This window comes from Hemiscyllium ocellatum, chromosome 19, assembly GCF_020745735.1.
Source record: "Hemiscyllium ocellatum isolate sHemOce1 chromosome 19, sHemOce1.pat.X.cur, whole genome shotgun sequence".
Taxonomy (NCBI): domain Eukaryota; kingdom Metazoa; phylum Chordata; class Chondrichthyes; order Orectolobiformes; family Hemiscylliidae; genus Hemiscyllium; species Hemiscyllium ocellatum.
In genome coordinates, this window is record NC_083419.1 from 56,135,200 (window position 1) to 56,155,834 (window position 20,635).

Genomic DNA, 20,635 nt, shown 5'->3' on the forward strand with positions numbered 1-20,635 from the left:
AACATTTCTGGCTGTAACAGCTGCTCTTTTTTTTTGAGGTATTTGAAGTGCCGGAGGTGATTTCCTCAAATTCCAGGAGCATCAATTACTGTTGTAGATGCTGCTGCATTGTTTTGGAACTTTTTTTTTCCAAAGTCAAAACAGCAGTTTTAAAAGGGAGATGAAAAGACAAAGGAAGCACATGGTGAGGTCAGTGCAGGAGAGAGAGAGAAAGAAACTGACACTGCCTTTGCTGTTTGAATTCATGTATCACTGGACATCGGAGTGCAGCTGGGAAAATTAACAAACAGTGAAATTCACAACTGATCTTGGAGGAACTGTTGGGTGAAGTTCAAAGCACAGAATCAGATAAGGGCATTGTTGTTTTAAGTGTGCAGTTCTGGTCGCCTCACTTTAGGAAAGATGTGGAAGCTTTGGAGAGGGTGCAGAGAAGATTTACCAGGATGTTGCCTGGAATGGAAAATAGGTCGTACGAGGACAGGTTGAGAGTTCTCGGCCTTTTCTCGTTGGAACGGCGAAGGATGAGGGGTGACTTGATAGAGGTTTATAAGATGATCAGAGGAATAGATAGAGTAGACAGTCAGAAACTTTTTCCCCGGGTACAACAGAGTATTATAAGGGGACATAAATTTAAGGTGAAGGGTGGAAGGTATAGAGGAGAGGTCAGGGGTGGGTTCTTTACCCAGAGAGTGGTGGGGGCATGGAATGCGCTGCCCGTGGCAGTGGTAGAGTCAGAATCATTGACGACCTTTAAGCGGCAATTGGATAAGTACATGGATGGGTGCTTAATCTAGGATAGATGTTCAGCACAACATCGTGGGCCGAAGGGCCTGTTCTGTGCTGTATTGTTCTATGTTCTAAGTGTGACCTACAGCAAGTCTACAGTAGTGGGTAGAGTGGGTTCTTTCTTGATTTATATGTTTTTGATGATATATCTCTTGATTAAACTTAAAATATAAGCCATAACTATTCATTTAACCTGGGGCAGTGTTTGTAGAGGAATAAGCCGGTGTTATTTTCTGGGTCTATAGATTGTGAAGAAGCAAAAATGGCCTTTAGTAGAGTGAAATGTGCTTCTTGTCAGATGTGGAAGTTTAAAGAGAATTTAAGGATTACAGCAGATTATATCTGCCATAAATGCTGTTGGTTGAGAATTTTATCAGATCGAATGGATTGGTTGGAGAGACAGTTAGAAGCAATGAGGAATTTGCAACATCACAGTATGTGATGGATGGCAGTTATAGGAATGGGGGAAAAGTCTCAGATACAGTCTCATAGATGGGTTAACTCCAGGAAAGGTAAGAGAGATAGGCAGCTAGTGCAGGAGTCTTCTGTGGCTATACCCATTTGAAAAGGTATGCTGTTTTGGAAAATGTAGGGGGCGGGGGGGGGGGGGGGGGGGGGGGGGGGGTACAATCTCAGGGGAACGTAGCACGAACAGGAAGGATAGAAAGGGAGGCAAGAGCGGAGGGGGCGGTGGCGCTTTTGATAAGGGATAGCATTACAGCTGTGCTGAGGGAGGTTATTCCCAGAAATACATCCAGGGAAGATATTTGGGTGGAACTGAGAAATATGAAGGGATGATCACCTTATTGGAACTGTATTATAGACTTCCTAATAGTCAGAGGGAAATTGAGAAACAAATTTGTAAGGAGATCTCAGCTATCTGTGAGAATAATAGTGTGATTATGGAAGGGGATTTTAACTTTTCAAACATAGACTGGGACTGCCATAGTGTTCAGGGTTTAGATGGAGAGGAGTTTGTTAAGTGTGTACAAAGAAAGTTTCTGATTCAGTATGGGAATGTAACTACTAGAGAAGTTGCAAAACTTGACCTACTCTTGGGAAATAAGGCAGGGCAGGTGACAGAGGTGTTAGTGGGAGAGCACTTTGGGGCCAGCGACCATAACTCTATTAGATATAAAATAGTGATGGAAAACAATAGACCAGATCTAAAAGTTGAAGTTCTAAATTGGAGAAAGGCCAATTTTGATGGTATTAGGCAAGAACTTTCGAAAGCAGATTGGAGGCAGATGTTCACAGGTAAAGGGACAGCTGGAAAATGGGAAGCCTTCAGAAATAAGATAATGAGAATCCAGAGAAAGTATTTTCCTGTTGGGTGAAAGGGAAGGCTGGTAGATATAGGGAATGCTAGATGACTAAAGAAATTGAGGCTTTGGTTAAGAAAAAGAAGGAATCATATGTCAGATACAGACAGGATAGATCGAGTGAATCCTTAGAAGAGTACAAAGGCAGTGGGAGTATACTGAAGAGGGAAATCAGGAGGGCAAAAAGGGGACATGAGATAGTTTTGGCAAATAGAGTTAAGGAGAATCCACAGGGTTTTTACAAATATATTAAGGACAAAAGGGTAATTAGGGAGAGAATAGGGCCACTCAAAGATCAGCAAGGAGGCCTTTGTGTGGAGCCGTGGAAAATGGGGGAGATACTAAATGAGTATTTTGCATCAGTATTTACTGTGGAAAAGGATACGGCAGATATAGACTGGAGGGAAATAGATGGTGACACCTGCAAAATGTCCATATTACAGAGGAGGAAGTGCTGGATGTCTTGAAACACAAAAGGTGGATAAATCCCCAGGGCCTGATCAGGTGTACCCTAGAACACTGTGGGAAGCTAGAGAAGCGATTGCTGCGCCTCTTGCTGAGATATTGTATCATCGATAGTCACAGGTGAGGTGCTGGAGACTGGAGGGAGGTTGGTTAACGTGGTGCCACTGTTTAAGAAGGAAGGGTGGGAAGGACAAGCCAGGGAACTATAGACCGTGAGACTGGCCTCAGTGGTGGGCAAGTTGTTGGAGGGAATTCTGAGGAACAGGATGTACATATATTTGGAAAGGCAAGGACTGATTTAGGGATAGTCAACATGGCTTTGTGCATGGGAAATCATGTCTCACAAACTTGATTGAGTTTCTTGAGGAAGTAACAAAGAGGATTGATGAGGGCAGAGCAGTAGATGTAATCTATATGCATTTCAGTAAGGCGTTCAGCAAGGTTCCCCATGGGAAATTGATTAGCAAGGTTAGATCTCACGGAATACAGGGAGAACTAGCCATTTGGATACCGAACTGAGCTTAAAAAGGTAGAAGACAGAGGGTGGTGGAGGAGGGTAGTTTTTCAGACTGGAGGCCTGTGACCAGTGGAGTGCCACAAGGATCGGTGCTGGGACCTCTACTTTTGTCATTTACATAAATGATTTGGATGCGAGCATAACAGGTATAGTTAGTAAGTTTGCTGATGACACCAAAATTGGAGGTGTAGTGGACAGCAAAGAGGGTTACCTCAGATTACAACAGGATCTGGACCAGATGGGCCAATGGGCTGAGAAGTGGCAGATAGAGATTAATTCAGATAAATGGAAGGTGCTGCATTTTGGGAAAGCAAATCTTAGCAGGACTTATACACTTAATGGTAAGCTCCTAGGGAGTGTTGCTGAACAAAGAGACCTTGGAGTGCAGATTCATAGCTCCTTGAAAGTGGAGTCGCAGGTAGATAGAATAGCGAAGGCGGCGTTTGGTATGCTTTCCTTTATTGGTCAGAGTACGGAGTACAGGAATTGGGAGGTCATGTTGCATCTGTATAGGACATTGGTTAGGCCACTGTTGGGATATTGCATGCGATTCTGGTTTCCTTCCTCTCAGAAAGATGTTGTGAAACTTGAAAGGGTTCAGAAAAGATTTACAAGGATGTTGCCAGGGTTGGAGGATTTGTATTGGGAGGTGCTGAACAGGCTGGGGCTGTTTTCCCTGGAGCGGAGGCTGAGGGGTGACCTTACAGAGGTTTACAAAATTATGAGGGGCATGGATAGGGTAAATAGACAAAGTCTCTTCCCTGAGGTCAGGGAGTCCAGAACTAGAGAGCATAGGTTTAGGGCGAGAGGGGAAAGATATAAAAGAGACCTAAGGGGCAACTTTTTCACGCAGAGGGTGGTACGTGTATGGAATGAGCTGCCAGAGCTGCCAGGGGAGGCTGGTACAATTGCAACATTTAAGAGGCATTTGGATGGGTATATGAATAGGAAGGGTTTGGAGGGATATGGACCGGGTGCTGGCAGGTGGGACTCGATTGGGTTGGGATATCTGGTCAGCATGGACGGGTTGGACTGAAGGGTTTGTTTCCATGCCGTACATCTCTATGACTCTATGAAGGAACAATAACCGGAATAAAAGTATCTCCAAAGGGACAAAACAGCGGAGAATGATAAACCACTGAACAAAACGTCAAAAACACAAATCAAATTCTTTTTTTCCCTGTCCAAGGATGAAATTGTTCTACCTTACAATTACAATTGTAAAGTTGCACGGCGGATTACATGGAAGTTAAAAGCCCAGAAACAGGTCATTCAGCCAACTGGTTAGGTAAGTGCTCACTGTCTTGGCAAGCCTTTGTGAGAAAAGCAATTCTAGGCTCCAGAATTTATGTTTCAGACATTGACACTTGAGGTTTACTACAGCTCAGTTTAAAAAAAAATCCACTTCACAACATATGTCAATGGAAACAAACAAGTCTCACAATTACCTGATTTCGCTTCCGCAATGCAGCACTTGCTCTATCCATCGCCACAAGCCAACAAATTTAGTTCAACTTTCTACACTTGACCTGTAAAATAAGATCCAAAAGCGTTTTACCATGTACTGAATATAATTAACCTATTAAATTCTTTTTAAACACTTATTTTTCAAATAATGTGAAAACGTGTTTGAGAAGCAAAATGTAGGTTTACATAAAGACTGGAGGTTTATTCTTGATACATGACAATTCACAAACTGCGAAATGAGGTCAGTGTGTGAATAAGTTTCAAAGCATTGATTCAGCTCGTGCTTTGATTGCAAAGAAAACAAACATTTTGCCATCCTTCGTTGCCAGAAAGCTTGCATCAAGCGATGGTCTGCAGGGTTTGGTGCAGAGTCCTTGGTTGCTTGGAGTGTCCATTAATTGATCAAAACACAAATGTATGGTATTTGATTAGCAGATTCGCAAATGACACAAAAAAAATTGGAGGTGTGGTAAACGGAGAGGAAGAAAGCCTTAGACAACAGAACAACACAGCCTTTTCAAATGGGCAGAAAAAAGTGGCAAATAAACTTTAATCCTGAAAAGAGAGAACTGATGCATTTAGGGAGAACTAACAAGGCAAGAAAATATGCAATGAATGGTAGGACCTCAGGAGGTACAGAGAATCAGGCAAACCTTGGTGTGAATATCCGCAGATCTTTGAAAGCAACAAGGACACAGATAAAAAAAAAGGTCATTAAGGGATATGATACTTAAAGCATCAAATACAAGACCATGGAACAGTACAAAGATGTTAATTAGCCCACAGCTGAAGTACAATGCACAGCTTTAGTCAGTTGAAAATGTGTTGCTGGTTAAAGCACAGCAGGTCAGGCAGCATCCAAGGAATAGGAAATTCGACGTTTCGGGCATAAGCCCTTCATCAGGAATGAGGAGAGGGTGCCAGGCAGGCTAAGATAAAGGGTAGGGAGGAGGGACTTGGGGGAGGGGCGATGGAGATGTGATAGGTGGAAGGAGGTCAAGGTGAGGGTGATAGGCCGGAGAGGTTAGGAAGAAGATTGCAGGTTAGGAGGGCGGTGCTGAGTTGAGGGAACCGACTGAGACAAGGTGGGGGGAGGGGAAATGAGGAAACTGGAGAAATCTGAGTTCATCCCTTGTGGTTGGAGGGTTCCCAGGCGGAAGATGAGGCGTTCTTCCTCCAGCCGTCGTGTTGTTATGTTTTGCCGGTGGAGGAGTCCAAGGACCTGCATGTCCTCGGTGGAGCGGGAGGGAGAGTTAAAGTGTTGAGCCACGGGGTGGTTGGGTTGGTTGGTCCGGGCGTCCCTGAGGTGTTCTCTGAAGCGTTCCGCAAGTAAGCGGCCCGTCTCCCCAATGTAGAGGAGGCCACATCGGGTGCAGCAGATGCAATAGATGATGTGTGTGGAGGTACAGGTGAACTTGTGGCGGATATGGAAGGATCCCTTGGGGCCTTGGAGGGAAGTGAGGGAGGAGGTGTGGGCGCAAGTTTTACATTTCCTGCGGTTGCAGGGGAAGGTGCCGGGAGTGGAGGTTGGGTTAGTGGGGGGTGTGGACCTGACGAGGGAGTCACGGAGGGAGTGGTCTTTGCGGAACGCTGATAGGGGAGGGGAGGGAAATATATCCCTGGTGGTGGGGTCCGTTTGGAGGTGGCGGAAATGACGGCGGATGATACGCTGTATACAGAGGTTGGTGGGGTGGTAGGTGAGAACCAGTGGGGTTCTGCCTTGGTGGCGGTTGGAGGGGCGGGGCTCAAGGGCGGAGGAGCGGGAAGTGGAGGAGATGCGGTGGAGGGCATCGTCGATCACGTTTGGGGGGAATCTGCGGTCCTTGAAGAAGGAGGCCATCTGGGCTGTGCGGTGTTGGAACTGGTCCTCCTGGGAGCAGATGCGGTGGAGACGAAGGAATTGGGAATATGGGATGGAGTTTTGAAGGAATTGTCGGTTCCCTCAGCTCAGCACCGCCCTCCTAACCTGCAATCTTCTTCCTAACCTCTCCGCCCCCACCCCACTCCAGCCTATCACCCTCACCTTGACCTCCTTCCACCTATCACATCTCCATCGCCCCTCCCCCAAGTCCCTCCTCCCTACCCTTTATCTTAGCCTGCCTGGCACCCTCTCCTCATTCCTGATGAAGGGCTTATGCCCGAAACGTCGAATTTCCTATTCCTTGGATGCTGCCTAACCTGCTGTGCTTTAACCAGCAACACATTTTCAACTGTGATCTCCAGCATCTGCAGACCTCATTTTTAAACGCACAGCTTTAGTCAGTCCATTATAGAAAATATGTGAGCGTACTGGAGAAGGGCACGGAAGAGATTTGCCAGGATGTTGCCCTGGTTAAAGCACTTCAATAATGAGGAGAGATTAGAAAGACTGCAGTAATTTTCCTTAGAAAATAGAAGGCTGCTGTTGGGAGGGGGCGGGGCTGACTGAGACCTACAAAATTATGAACAGCATATGAAGTAGATAGGGAGAAACATCTCCCCTTATTGGAGGGTTCAATAACTAAAAGCTATGGTGAGAGGCAGGAGAGGTTGAGGAGGGATTTACAGAATTATTTTTCAATGTGGTGCATCTGAAACTCACTACCTGAAAAAAGGTGGTAGAGGTCGGAACAATTACAACATTAAGTAGCATTGAGGTGAATACCTGAAGGATCTTGGCAGACAAGGCTACAGGCCAAGTGCTGGAAAATGGGTTAGGAGCAGATAGGTGCTTAAATAGCTGGCATGGTCACAACGGGCCGAAGGTTCTCCTTCTGTGAGCAACTCTGAAATCTTCATGTTGTCTCTCACAGACCTCACTGTCAACAATGAACTATGAATCTTCCCTGAAAAGATCTTTCCAACTAACAAAAGACAGAAAGAGATAGAGAACCACTAACATATCCAAGAGCTGTTTGCGAGATGCTAGCAGTGAATGCTGCAGTCCTTCACAGAATGAGGGTTTTCACTCTCTTCAATAGACAGTGACTGGTGTGTGGCACCGAGTATTTTAACAGGGATAACCTGCAAGTGACTGGCGCAGTATCTCCTGGGCTGCAGCAGTCACACAGGCATGCACTTTCGATGAGTCACTGGCCTTCTACAAAAATGTCACCAGCTGCAGACACTTCACAACAGCCAGAGATTCCCTCATGGTTCTTTTAATCAGCTGCAGAAACTTGGACAAAACAATAGCTGAACAAAACAGTAGCTGCCTTCTGGTGCTTTCCTGCCTGTCAACACACTCAAGTCAGCTAACCGGATGTGACCGAGTTCCCGTCTCTCCTCCACCACCCTTGCTTTAAAAATGCCAGCACGCCCCAGAGGTGACGCTGAATCTTCATCTGGGAGTGTCACTTTCAAAGCACTCTGTGAAATATCGCATCAAATCCAAAAGGAAAGTTCAGTGGGGAGAGGGGCAGAAATGTGGGCCAACTGTAGGGTTTAACTGCATTCTTCAGATGAAAGCAGAATTTCTTAATGAAATAAATACCAGTACAATAACCATATAAATAATAGTAATTATTTACCAAAGCAGATGGATTAGCTGCTGTGGAGCATTTATGTTTCACTGCAAATTCAAAACGGTGCTGCTTGTTCACCTGTTAAAAATAAAACAAAGTCGTGAATTAAAACTGATGAAATGATTGATACATTCAAAAGAAAATTTTCCTGTAAATACTTACTTACACAACTTAAAATGCCCCCCATGTGAGACGAAAGGTAGGGGGTCATGTTACGTAGGTTCCTCTTCAGCAGAGAAACATCTTCAAGGATGATGGGTTTAACATCATATCCCCTACAGCCCCACTAGATCCCATCCTGTTCACCTCCTACATCCAGTTGTCTAGCCTGCCTCCCCACTGATCCCTCCTCCTCCGAAGCCAAGAGTTAGAATGGATTTCACAGAAGGAGAGTTGCACTCAACTGCTGAAAACCAGACGACATGAGAACATATCCGTATGTGTACCAACCAACATGAGGGCAAAAAGTTTATTAGATAGAAAATCAAAATACTGATCACAGAGGTTTTTTTTCATTCACTCAGGGTGTGGGCATCACTGGCTGGGCCAGCATTTATTGTCAGTCTCCAACAGCCCTGAACAAGGTAGTGCTGAGCTGTCTTCTTGAACCACTGTAATCCATGTGCTGTAGATACACAATCTACATAGGCAGACCATACCAAAGTGCAGCAGGGTAGAAGATCAGGGTGCAGAGAGCGAGAGATCAGCATTAACATTTAAGAGGTCTTTTCAAAAAGTCTGATAACAGCAGGGAAGAAGCGGTTCTTGAATCTGTTCACACATGTATTCGAACTTTAATATCTTCTACCCGATGGACAGAGGGTGGAAGACAATATAACTGGGGCGGGAGAAGTCTTTCATTAAGTCGGTTGTTTTTCCTGCTAGATAGCAGTGACCGTGGGTTTGGATGAGCACAGTTTTGGCAACGTTTTGGAGACCATTGTCAACGCGGCCTGCCTTATTTGATCATCACTGTAGATTATTCCAGGAAGGAGCTCCAATTTAGTTTTTCTGTCAAACTTTACAATCTAGTGACCCAGAAGCCAAGTAGTTTGATTTTTTTAGGTGTATTACTTTTGTATGCCTTTCACCATTACAAGCAACTTTAGAACAATCAACAAGCCAAACTGAAAGGTCAAGTTACACACAGCGCTGAGCTCAGGTGTGACCTGTCGATAGTTTGGGCAGGTTATAAACAGTAACCTGTTTGTAAATGTAGGTGAATGGGTCTGGGTGGATTACGCTTCGGTGGGTCGGTGTGGACTTGTTGGGCCATAGTAATCTAATCTAAACTGGTATCAAAACCAATCTCTCCACAGTACATCAATCTCAGAAATTGATAACTGCAATACTTAAAATATCCACAAGAGGGAGCCATTTACTGCAAAGGTTTACTTTTCAGAAAATGGACTCAATGTTAACTACCAGAACAGAGTGAACAATAATTGCACATTCACAGTTGGAAAATAAACTCCTAAATATATTTCCCTAGAGGCCCATGAACTGCCACCAGCATAACCATACATTTGGGTTTAAACTGGTCCTACTCTGAACAGCATTAACCTTTGTTCTTTTTCACAGGCCACTTTACGACAATCAAATATTGCAGTCAGGTCGAGTGAAGTTTGAAATTGCCAACTTTTTTCCCTTGTTCAACATTAACTTTAAAGTTCACTATCACAGCCCTGTGCTATCGTAAAGTGGCTGCTGAATGGATCACTGGCAAGATTTCAATTTAGTGTCTACTGGCAGAGAGATACTGCCTAATATAAAACTTATGCACATGACCACTTGTATGCATTGACAAGACAGAAAAATGCATGATTGAATAAGCCCAATGCAGTCTCAGTGCACCAGTAAAATGGCAAAAGTGGAGCAGGATCACCAGCGCTTGGCAATGCAGAAGTCAATATTTCCAACATTGCTCCCAAGCTGGTATTTGAGAAAAAGTGTAGATCTATTTTATCAAAAACTGTTCAATCAATGTGTTTGCTTTTTCAAACTTCTTCATTTTTCAGCCAAACTGGTGTCATGCTCAATGAATGTTTCTCAAAAATAACTTGTTATAAATAACAATAACGACAAGAAAACAACCCGAGGTAATATCTGGCTTTGACTGTAAACCTAGTCATAGATTTTGAAGTTTATAAACATTACCTGATTGGGGACTACATATGACTAGCCCGATGCCTGTGGCTGACTCAAATGTTCCTGAGACAACAAGTAATGGACAATAAATAGTGTCTTGGTCATTAAGACAATTGCATTTGCTTCCCACCCACTGGGTGCAGTTAGGGACCTGCAGACTGATGTGAGAGAGAGTGAGACAGAGACAGAGACAGAGATAGACAGAGACAGACAGACAGACGTGAGCAGCACTGAAAATCAGAATAGACAGCAAAATGGAACTGGCTCAAGAGTTTGTAGTCTCCTCAATGAGCCACAAACTCAGATACATGGTGACTCACACATGAGGTGACTCCCATGCTATGGATTAGTGGTCTCCTGCAATTGAACAGTTTTTATTTTATGTGCTTATCTAATAAATCACTCTGCATATCATAAATTAAAACTGGAAACTATACCCTCTGAAGAATATACTCTAGTCCATAGGAATTAAGATTCGGTATATGTCAATCCCTTTCCTTAACTATGTTCAGAGTGCAAAATACCAACTGGCAAAATCGGAGGGCCAGAAATTGCAAAAAACAAAATTCGCCATTATGGAACAGAGTTTCAGTCCAGCAATCACAAGACTGGTCTTCACTTCTACTTACAAATTAATAGTTCTAGCCTATTCAAGTAGGAATACCAACGAAGGTAATGAAAGGGCTGACCGTTACAGGTGCAGATTGAAGCAAGATAGAAGAGTCACCAGAATAAGGAAAGGTATTGTCTGGAGGGGATGCTAGGGGATTAAGGATTTGACTAGAAAACTTAAGCTACATGTCTCCCCTGAATCAAGATACAAAAGGATAGCCTCACACTGAATACACAATAGACACAGAAGGGACCACAAACATCTGTTTAGAAGTACTGCTGCACAGTACAAACACACCAAACCAGGGGAACTAGGTCAGAAAGGGTTTTGCGCTGATGGTAAGCATGAAGGCAAATATGGAGATGAAACTATCGTGCAAAGGATAACGAAGGCTATTTAAACTCAAATGGAGTTCACTGTCACATACATGTTCCTTTCCATGAACATTAATGCAACAAAGATCTTGCACGTGGCCGAATGCCGAAGGGGAAAAACAAACAGTCATGGGTCATGGAGGATAGACCTTCCCATGTCGAGGTGGCTGGAGAGCAGGCTTCCACCTGACACAGGCCTAAACAGTTGCTGTGATTGTGTCTAGATCTCAAAACGGAAAACAGACATCAGTGTTCCCGAAATGTCCTCACAGATCAGTCCATACATGCAAGATGTCTGATCAACTTATTACTAACATTGGAGAGGGAGCAAGAAGGGACACCACAGACCACCCCATCCCAGCTGCAAAACTAGCCAACAGCCAAGAACAATAAATGGCCCAGCAAGTAACCCAGAACTCAAAAGAGCAAAGGCTCCCTGGCACAAACCCCACACAGCAACTTCTTCTCTGCTGTAAGTAAACTGTTACATTAAAACATAAAAGAAAAATAGTTATTTCAGCAGTTATTTCATTTATCACTGAAGGAATCAGGCATTTAAAGCACCGTATATCAGAGACAGGGGTAACGACTAAGGAAGGCCCTACAGACCTTAAGTTCTGCTTTAACACCGATTTCATTCGGAATCAACACTTGACTTCAAGTTGCAATTTTCAGGAATGCAATCCCGATTATAAGTGAGGACACCCTGGGCCAAGCCAGAGAGGGGTCTGAGTGATGGGAACTGCAGTGAGATGTGGGGCAGAATCAGATAACACAGGCAGGTTCACCCTAGTCTGCTGCCAGCTCAGCAGCCCACTCCCTGAAGGTTTCTGACCGCTATTCTTCCCTCACCCACTGACCTCACGCACAGTCGTTTCAGAAAGGTGCCTGGGATTTTGACTCCATGACAGTGAAGGAACAGCAATATTGTTCCAAGTCAGGATGGATCAGGGCTTGGGAGGAAACGTAGTGGTTACTTTATCTGTGCTCCTGCATTTCGGAGAGATAGAAACTACTGCATTTATTTAGAGCTCATCACACCCACTGGACTTGTCAAAATGATTCACAACCAATTAAGTACTTAGTGGAGTTACTGCTTGAAATGTCATCAGTTCAAAAGTACTGTACCTCAGTAATGACTTTAGATATTTCTGATGGAACAACCTGACAGCACAAAACATAACTCACAGACTGTGACTGAAATTGAAGTTACACTACACCCTGTGATAAAGGATCACAATACGCAGAGTCTTCATTCCTGACTGGGGGTTCCAGTCCAACAACTTGGGTTTGCATAAAGCCTTTAACATTATGTCCCAAGGCACAAGGTAAAAATTGACCCTGTGCCAAAGGAGATATTAGGAGGAATAACTAAAAACATCAAAACAGAAAGTATTCAATGCTGTACCATACACTCATGAACTAGCTGCATTACAATGATGTTAGCCTGAACTACACTAATGATGGAGTGGTTGCTATCTCACATCTCCAAGGCTTTAATGCATGCTTGGTTCAGAATGATTAAGGAGACACTGATTCTTAATTAATTTAGTATGATAAGCAGTGATATTGCCTTGAGTGCTGGATTCCAAGGTTTTTTACATTCATATAACTTTCATTCCGACATCATCTTCCCTGGTATCAATACACCTCTGTTGGATCAGGAGCACATAGGTACATTTTCTTGCAGGGACTCTAATTTTCCACCATTTCTTTGCAGCCCAAAACTGGTGGTTGGCGCTCGACGCAAATCACAAAGAAGAATCCAGTCGAGAACACGGAGGCTATAAATGTTGGTGATAAATGCCAAATGGATTTCCCCAATGGGATCATACCGTGTACCTTGTGCACCTTGCAGATACATCTCTTGAATAACCTTCTAGCTAAGACACAAGAAAATGGTGGTCAGCCAGGTGCGACAAATCACCCCATCATAAGGCTTGGTGAATTAAACAACAAACGTTAAAAGACTAGACCGAAGGGTAATCAATTAACACTAAAGCACATCTCTACCTTTAGTGTGACGCAGCTGTACAGTCTCAACAAACTCACATGTACAGCTGCAGAATAAACAGAGCTTAATTCAGCGCTTAGATCTGGATTCCACTGAATAAGCGAACTTATTCTCTGGACTTGCAGGAAACAGGTGGAAAACTGATGGATTTTTCTCTGCTTTTCTCCACTATTATAATTTATTGTCTGCGTTTGTTACTTGAACTGTGACAACAATGCAAACTGCCCGCCAAACGTTTCAGTATTATTCAATCATGTTCCAGTCGCCCATTAATATTGACAAGAACACAAGAGATGCAAATAAAGACGGCAGAGAATACTGGTGACACTGGCTTTTGTGAAGTGCCGCACCCAAGGAAAAAAAAATAAGCTGTGGTTGCATTTTACCGGTGGGGGGGGGGGGGGAAAAAAAGGAAAAAAAAACTTGGCTACCTTATTCATAAAACCGAAAACAAAGAGAGAGGTGGCAGCAGGGGAGCAAGCCAATGTAGAAAGTGGGGGAAGAAAAAGAATAGCAAGCATTTAATTTCATTCATCTCATGATTGCACTGTTCAGATTTGGTTCCACGGTTAAACCATCAGCTGATCATTATTGACACCAACTCTGATCCACGAGGCTACGCATCATGCAAGAAAACAACTTCATTTTATTCACATTCATCCAGCAAACCTCCTAGATCATAAGCAGTGTGCTTTATCGATATGTTGGGGCAAGTAACATTTCTTTTTCTTAAATCAGCTCAATACTACAAGTTCAAAATCCTGCTATTTGCCAGGGGCTGGCTCCAAGGATATTCCTAGAAGAGCTGGACAATAAAAAACTCCAAGCTGTAGTTAAATATGGCATGAAGCATAAATGAAATAATTAAACTGTAAGTTTTGTTATATTTATAAAATGTCTTTAAACTCTTTTTGCAGTAATATTACCAAAAAAAAATTCAGCTCAAAACACGCACTTCTAGTGTGGCCAATGAGAAAAAAAAGTCATACAACAGAGTTTTGTTAGAAGTTTAAGAAGCCGGTGAAAATTCTCTCTGCTGGTTGGTAATGAGGCCACATCCTCACGTCTTTTGATGCCAAGATTGTGTTGTTAGAATGGAAAATGAAATGTTTAAATTCTGTTGGATTGGAGAAGTGTTATGACTGATCTCCAAAACACCAATTTTTCAGCATCAGTGTTGGTAATTGTGCCAACTTGGGAAACACAAATTTACAACTGATAACAAATAGGTTGGGTGTTGAATGTTTCACAAGTTGTTGTCAATGTTTCTGCAATATATGATCCATATTCCTGTGTATTTTCTTAATTACATTCAAGAAAGACAAGCAGATAGCAAGTGGTCCCAGATGAAATTTATTCAATTAGTAAAATTCATAAAAATGCACATCAGAAATGACCATGATTAACATGCTGAATTGGTTGTCAAAACAGAAGAGTTTTAATGGTAGGCCATGATTAGTGTACAACTCATCCTACACCTTGCAACAAGGAAAGTTCTCCATGTATGGTGAGCAGACTGTCACTAATGCAGCAGATAATTTGCAGCTCTCCTCTAACCTCATGAACTTTTTCACTTTAATTGCTTTTTATATGACTCCAGAAAAGGTAGGGCTGGACAACAGCAATATAAATGCATTTTAATTATATGTTTCAGGCATGGGGGGGTTCGGTTAAGAGCACTCTCACCTGAGTCACAGAACCCTTGAATTCAAGTATCCTTCCAAGTCTTGAACTCAAATCAGCATCCACGCTCCAGTGGTCATACTGAGGAAGTGCAGTCTTTCAGATGAGAGCATGGCCAATATGTTGTCTTAGGTAGGCATGATAGAGCAAAGTTAATTCTGGGGCCCCAGCCAATATTTACCCTGAACTGTCATCAGATTATCTAGTCAGTGTTCTGTTGCTTATTTCCCATGTGCAAATAACTGCTACATGACAGAGAGAACACTTCACAAGTATTTCAATAGCTGTGAATTGCTTTTGAGATGTTTGGTGATCATGAAAAGCACTATACAAATGCAAGATTTTATCTTTCTCTTTTAGTTATGCTCCAGAAATGTCAAACACACACTTACCCAGAAAAGGAACAATTTAATAAATGTGTGTATATTTACAGTCATAGTGATGCACAGCATGGAAATAGACCCTTCGGTCTGAATTGTCCATACCAGATAACATAAATGAATCTAGACCCATTTTCCATATCCCTTTAACCCTTCCTATTTATATACCCATCCTGATACCTTCTAAATGTTGTAACTGAAACAGCCTCCACCATTCCTCTGCCAGCTCATTCCATACACACCTCACCCTCTGCATGAAAAAGTTTGGCCCTTAGGTCCCTTTTAAATCTTTTTCCCTCTCACCCTAAACCTATGCCCTCTAGTTGTGGACTCCCCCAACTCAGGGAAAATATCTTGTCTATTTATCCTTTCCATGCCCCTCATGATTTTATGAACCTCTAAAGATCACCCCTCCAGGGAAAACAGCCCCAGCCTACTCAGCCTCTCCCTGCAGCTCAAACCCTCCAACCCTCACAACATCCTTGGAAATCTTCTCTGAACCCTTTCAAGTTTTGCAACCTCCTTCTGCTAGGAGGGAGCCAGAATTGCATGCAATATTCCAAAAAGTCGCTCAGCTTAAATCTTCAATGGATGTTTTATGTGGAGTTCCATTTCAACAGACAGTAAATAGTTGTTAAATCCAAGAATCTTTAGTTTTAAATATCTTTTATTTTTTCCTTTGTTTAGCTTAAATCCAACCTCTCACCCTTTTTCTGAATAAAAAAAGATTCTGCATTAAATTTGAATCTCCAATGACTTGTTAATTCTCAATTCCAAGGTAGATTGTTGGTCTCATCTTTCATAGCGGTCCCAGGAGACCCATTTTACACATCACACCATGTTCAAGAGCAAGGATAAATATCTTGTAAGTAGCAAAATCCAAGAGATATCCTGCTCAAGCAAATTCACGGCCAACTTTAAAAGATTACGCTGCAAGGAAAGTATTTTCAGTGTAGAACAGTTATTACTCTGCAGTTGAATACAGCTGCAAATTCTGACATTAAAGATCACTTCATTACATGTTAGCTAGAAATTCTCCAATAATCAGCAAATCACTTTCAAGTGTGTGTTCATACATTCAGGATAGATCACAATTTACAAGATTATGATCTGATGTAAAAAGTTATTATGGAGGCCCACTATAAAAAAAAACTAGTATACAATTTATAAGCAATCAGGACTGCATTATCGCAAAGCTCAAAAATGTTACTGATTTAGTATGGCTTAAACAAATGAATTAATAAAGTAAAACAATTTAATAGCCAGTGAATGTTTTTAATGGAATTAGTTAGAAGTGTGGCATAAACTATATATCCCAATATATCGCCTTGTGCTACCCAACAAAAATATGAGACAGCTACCTCTGTGTGAGCTGCTCAAACAGGATAAAAACACAAGAGTAAATCACCACAGGACAGCAAGTTACAGAGTTCCTTATCTACAAAATACAAGTTCCAGTAAATGTATACTGTTTAAACAAGGGCCATATGACTAAAAGCAAGTTGTTAAGAATTTGCTATATGGTTGGTACAAGATCATTAGATTTTACATGAGATCTAGTGAGTGCATCAGCTACCACAGCTCAACAATTTTTCTAGCAAAACAACCTGGTACGGAGAAAGCAATTGCAAAGCCACAGAATACACAACAAAGGTGCACTGGATCAACTTCAAATTTATTTTGGCTTACATAGGGTTTAGAATCTGAAATTTCTAGCCATCTTGGCAAAATTGGGGGATCTGTAATTGTGGTTTCACAGAGCTCTCTTAAAATTAAGACAAAATATAGGTGTGGCAAAAAGTGTTAACTCCTCGGTGCCAGGACACACTTCACGAAGGTACGTCATGGGCTTGAGCTCTGCGCCTGTAACTGAACACACAGCTTCAGCTAGCAATGCAGCACAGTACTAAGGGAAAATTGCATTGTCACAAGGCACCCTCTTTCTGGCAAGAGGTTAAGTCAAAGCCCCTTTACCTTCTCATTTGGATAATCATACAGTTTAAAGTGAAGGAGCTCTCTTGGTTTTTGAAAAGCTGAGCATCTCTTTTCGTTGTTTCGTGAACGAATTCAGAGGCCTGACCAAAAAAGCAAAATACTCACCTTGAAGATTTGAACAGAGGTGCTCATCTGTACAGGGGTTTCATTTTTCCTTTTTTTTATTATTAGGACTCACAAAGCACAAGGGAGCCTTCTTTCTCAATCTTTTCTGCTAAAGTTCATTAGCCCATCTTTGGAAGGGGAACCTTCTAAGAGATGCTAAACGTGGACTCCTTTATACTTTTGACACTTTTAATAGTTTACTAAAATGTGTAAAAAGGTTGAATTTCTTCATGCTATGTGCACCAAAACATTGAATTTTATTAAATAACACATTTAAAATTTTGAATATATTGTTTTACGTATCCTTCCCTCGCATATAATACCACTGCCTACTTTTAAGTTTTGGCTTAGATTTTGAATGAAATTATTAACCAGTTGCACAATTACCTATATGCTTAATTGTTATTCACCAACTCCTGCCACATCCTTAAGACTAACTGCCAATAACAGCAAACGGAAATTTGTTAAAAATTTTTACCATCAGTGCCACAAAAAGGTCAATTCCAATTAGCTTTTAGTTGCTATGGACAAAGCTTTTATCAATGAGCAAACCAAAACACTGCCAAAAAATATCGCCAGTTGCTTGGGTGGCAGCCATCCTAACATTGCAAAGACATTGAAGCTTAACATAAAAAAAAAGTAACTAGCTATTGTAACAGAAGATTCCACTCTATTTTGGCACCACACTATTAAAATGCAACCCGGTACTGGCTCAGTAACTATAAATGATACTTCATACGTTAAAAGAAAAACACAGAGCTTTCTCATTAACTGCCATTTATCTGGTAGTGCATGTCAAAGGTCAACTGTGGTCAATGTGCTTTTGTACTATTTGTCACTCGTTTGAAGTACTAAAAGGAGGAAACATAAAAGCAGTTGCATGCTAGAGGAGCCGGTATTATCAGCAGGTGCACATCACTGCAACTAAAACTTGTGGGTAAATCAGCAAACCACATCACTCTCGGAACTAGAGTGCCATCGGTACGAATTCTGCATTAAAGCTTCCTATGGTTAGAAAACTAGGCCGTGAAAGATATTTGTTCTGAATATATAATAAAAACTATACAAATTGGATTGCTTCATCATCCATTTGATATTTCTACTATTGTCTTTAACTTCTACAGATACTACAATGCACAGGTTTTGTTACTGCCCAATAAGAAACAGACATAAAACAAGGAACACCCAGAGCAAACTTCCATTCAATTTTTAATTAATTTATTAAAGCATAAAAATTATTCTGACATTATATTGTATGTTATAGACTGTAAATGCCAATCCACAAGATTATCGATTTGGTTAATTATCACATATGGGTATCAAGTGCAATTTAGATTACTGGCAGTAACACTGCAGAACTAACTGACCTTGACGCAACAAGTCACTAACCTAGCTACACAGTTCTGAAAGTTTGAAAAGAATTCCCACTTTTTATAAGGATCAACTTGCAAAATGTCACAAACGTAGCTCATGCACTTTAAAATGGTCCAGCGAGTGGCACGACCAGAATGCTTGCTTTTCATCGTGTATAATAGGTAAAGTAACCTAACAACCTGCTTTTTGCTGGCATTGCAACTTAAAAGTCTTCCTTCCAACCTTGCCTGTGCACTTTGTTAATGGTTCACTGATTTTATTTCTCAAATTGGCAAGAAAGAAATTGATCATTGCTCTCTGTTCTTCCTTTACAAAAATCATCGACATCAGCATGATTTGTGTAAAATCATTAAATCACTGATGAAACTGTTTGCTGTTACAGTACTACTACTTAACACTTGGATAGAATTCATGAATTCCACCAGACCAGATCAAACATGACTCCTGGATGGAAATGTTCTTGGTACATTGTTATTTCAACAATAGGTCCTAGAGACACAAATAGAGATCATTGCACGTAATAATAAAACCACTGCCCTCTTCGCTTCACTGACCGATGCAGTTTTGTCAGACTCTGTTTTATTTCAAAATACTTTATCATTTGCAGAAAATGGTTTCCTGATTATTCTGGGCTGACGATGGAGTCCCAGAAATCTATGAGAGTGTACAATACACTAAGATATTTCACAATTGCTAAAGTTACCAGGTCAGTCTGGGTAGATCAAGTCAATAGGGTCCTCAAAGATCAAAGATCAATATACTCAGATTGAAACTACTTTGACCAGACCTGACTTTGTATAGCTAAATAAGAACTTTGAGTCACTTGTATGTTATGATGCATTTAATTCAAATCAAGTCCAATTTGTTGACTGTTTTGGAGTACAGAACAGAACATGCATCCAAACACAAGTAGTAACTTGGAAGCTTTTCTATTTTCAGTTTTACATTGGTTTCAATTATCATTTGTTGAATTTATGAAAAAGTATTTCAGTGAAATCAATTTACATATTTCCTTTCTCCTAATATTATAATAGTTGATCATTCAGTAATTCACCAAAACGTAATTTTAATTCCAATGGAATGATATTAAAAATACTGGAATTAGAAATACCTCAATAGAACAAGAGTTGAATACAAGGAAACTGAAAAAGGAACTTCCTAAAACCTCAAGAAACAAGTATTAAAATTATACACTCGGTTGTTAAGTCACGTTAAAATTAATCAGCAGTATTAGTTCCAAAGCAACATAAAACCAATATTTAAGGTTCAACTGTTACAAAATAGAAGACCATACTGTCAGAGTTCAGTGAGCATCAGAGCAATGACATCTGACACCATAGCATCCCCTGTCACAATTACCCCACAATGACCATCAGGTGCCAACTCGTCAGACTACAAGTCACAGTGGGTTCAGATTAAAGTCTGCAGTCTTCTCAGACCAACAGCTAACTTCGCAATGGCATGTGCATAGCAGTCAAGGTTACCTCTTCTCTCATTGTTTTTCTTGCTTCTCTCTCTTTTCAGGCAAAAAGAGAGAAGCACTGGCCTATGGGCAACATGCACCTGTACGAAGCACATAACCAACAAGTGCTCCCATTCTTTTGCCACTCAGAGTAGCAAGAGCTATGGAATATTTGTACCCTAACATAACTACAACTTCAGTGTCTGAAACAAGTAGGTCATTTACAACAACTATTTGATCATTTTGCCCATTAACGTGCTCCATGCAGTTTGCGCTGGCTTATTGTGATTTACTGCAATGCCAGTTGACAAGGAATTCAAGTTGTACCATGGCTGGGTACTCTCAACAGCATGCCACTTTTATGATCTAACAAAAGCTTGGGAGAATGAAATTGAATTACTTTCTATGTTAAACAACACAGACATTT

At 41.5% G+C, this 20,635-nt stretch overlaps 1 protein-coding gene across 1 annotated transcript in view; it reads right to left on the reverse strand.

Moving 5' to 3' along the window:
- Positions 1-20,635, reverse strand: part of znf800a (zinc finger protein 800a) — a 114,946-nt gene that overhangs the window by 33,219 nt on the left and 61,092 nt on the right. The window contains exons 2-3 of the mRNA XM_060839490.1: positions 8,067-8,138; positions 4,539-4,619 (exon numbers count right to left, since the gene is read on the reverse strand). Of these exons, the coding sequence (XP_060695473.1) occupies positions 4,539-4,577 (39 nt within the window). The 5' untranslated portion in view covers positions 4,578-4,619; positions 8,067-8,138. The remainder of the gene's footprint in view (positions 1-4,538; positions 4,620-8,066; positions 8,139-20,635) is intronic.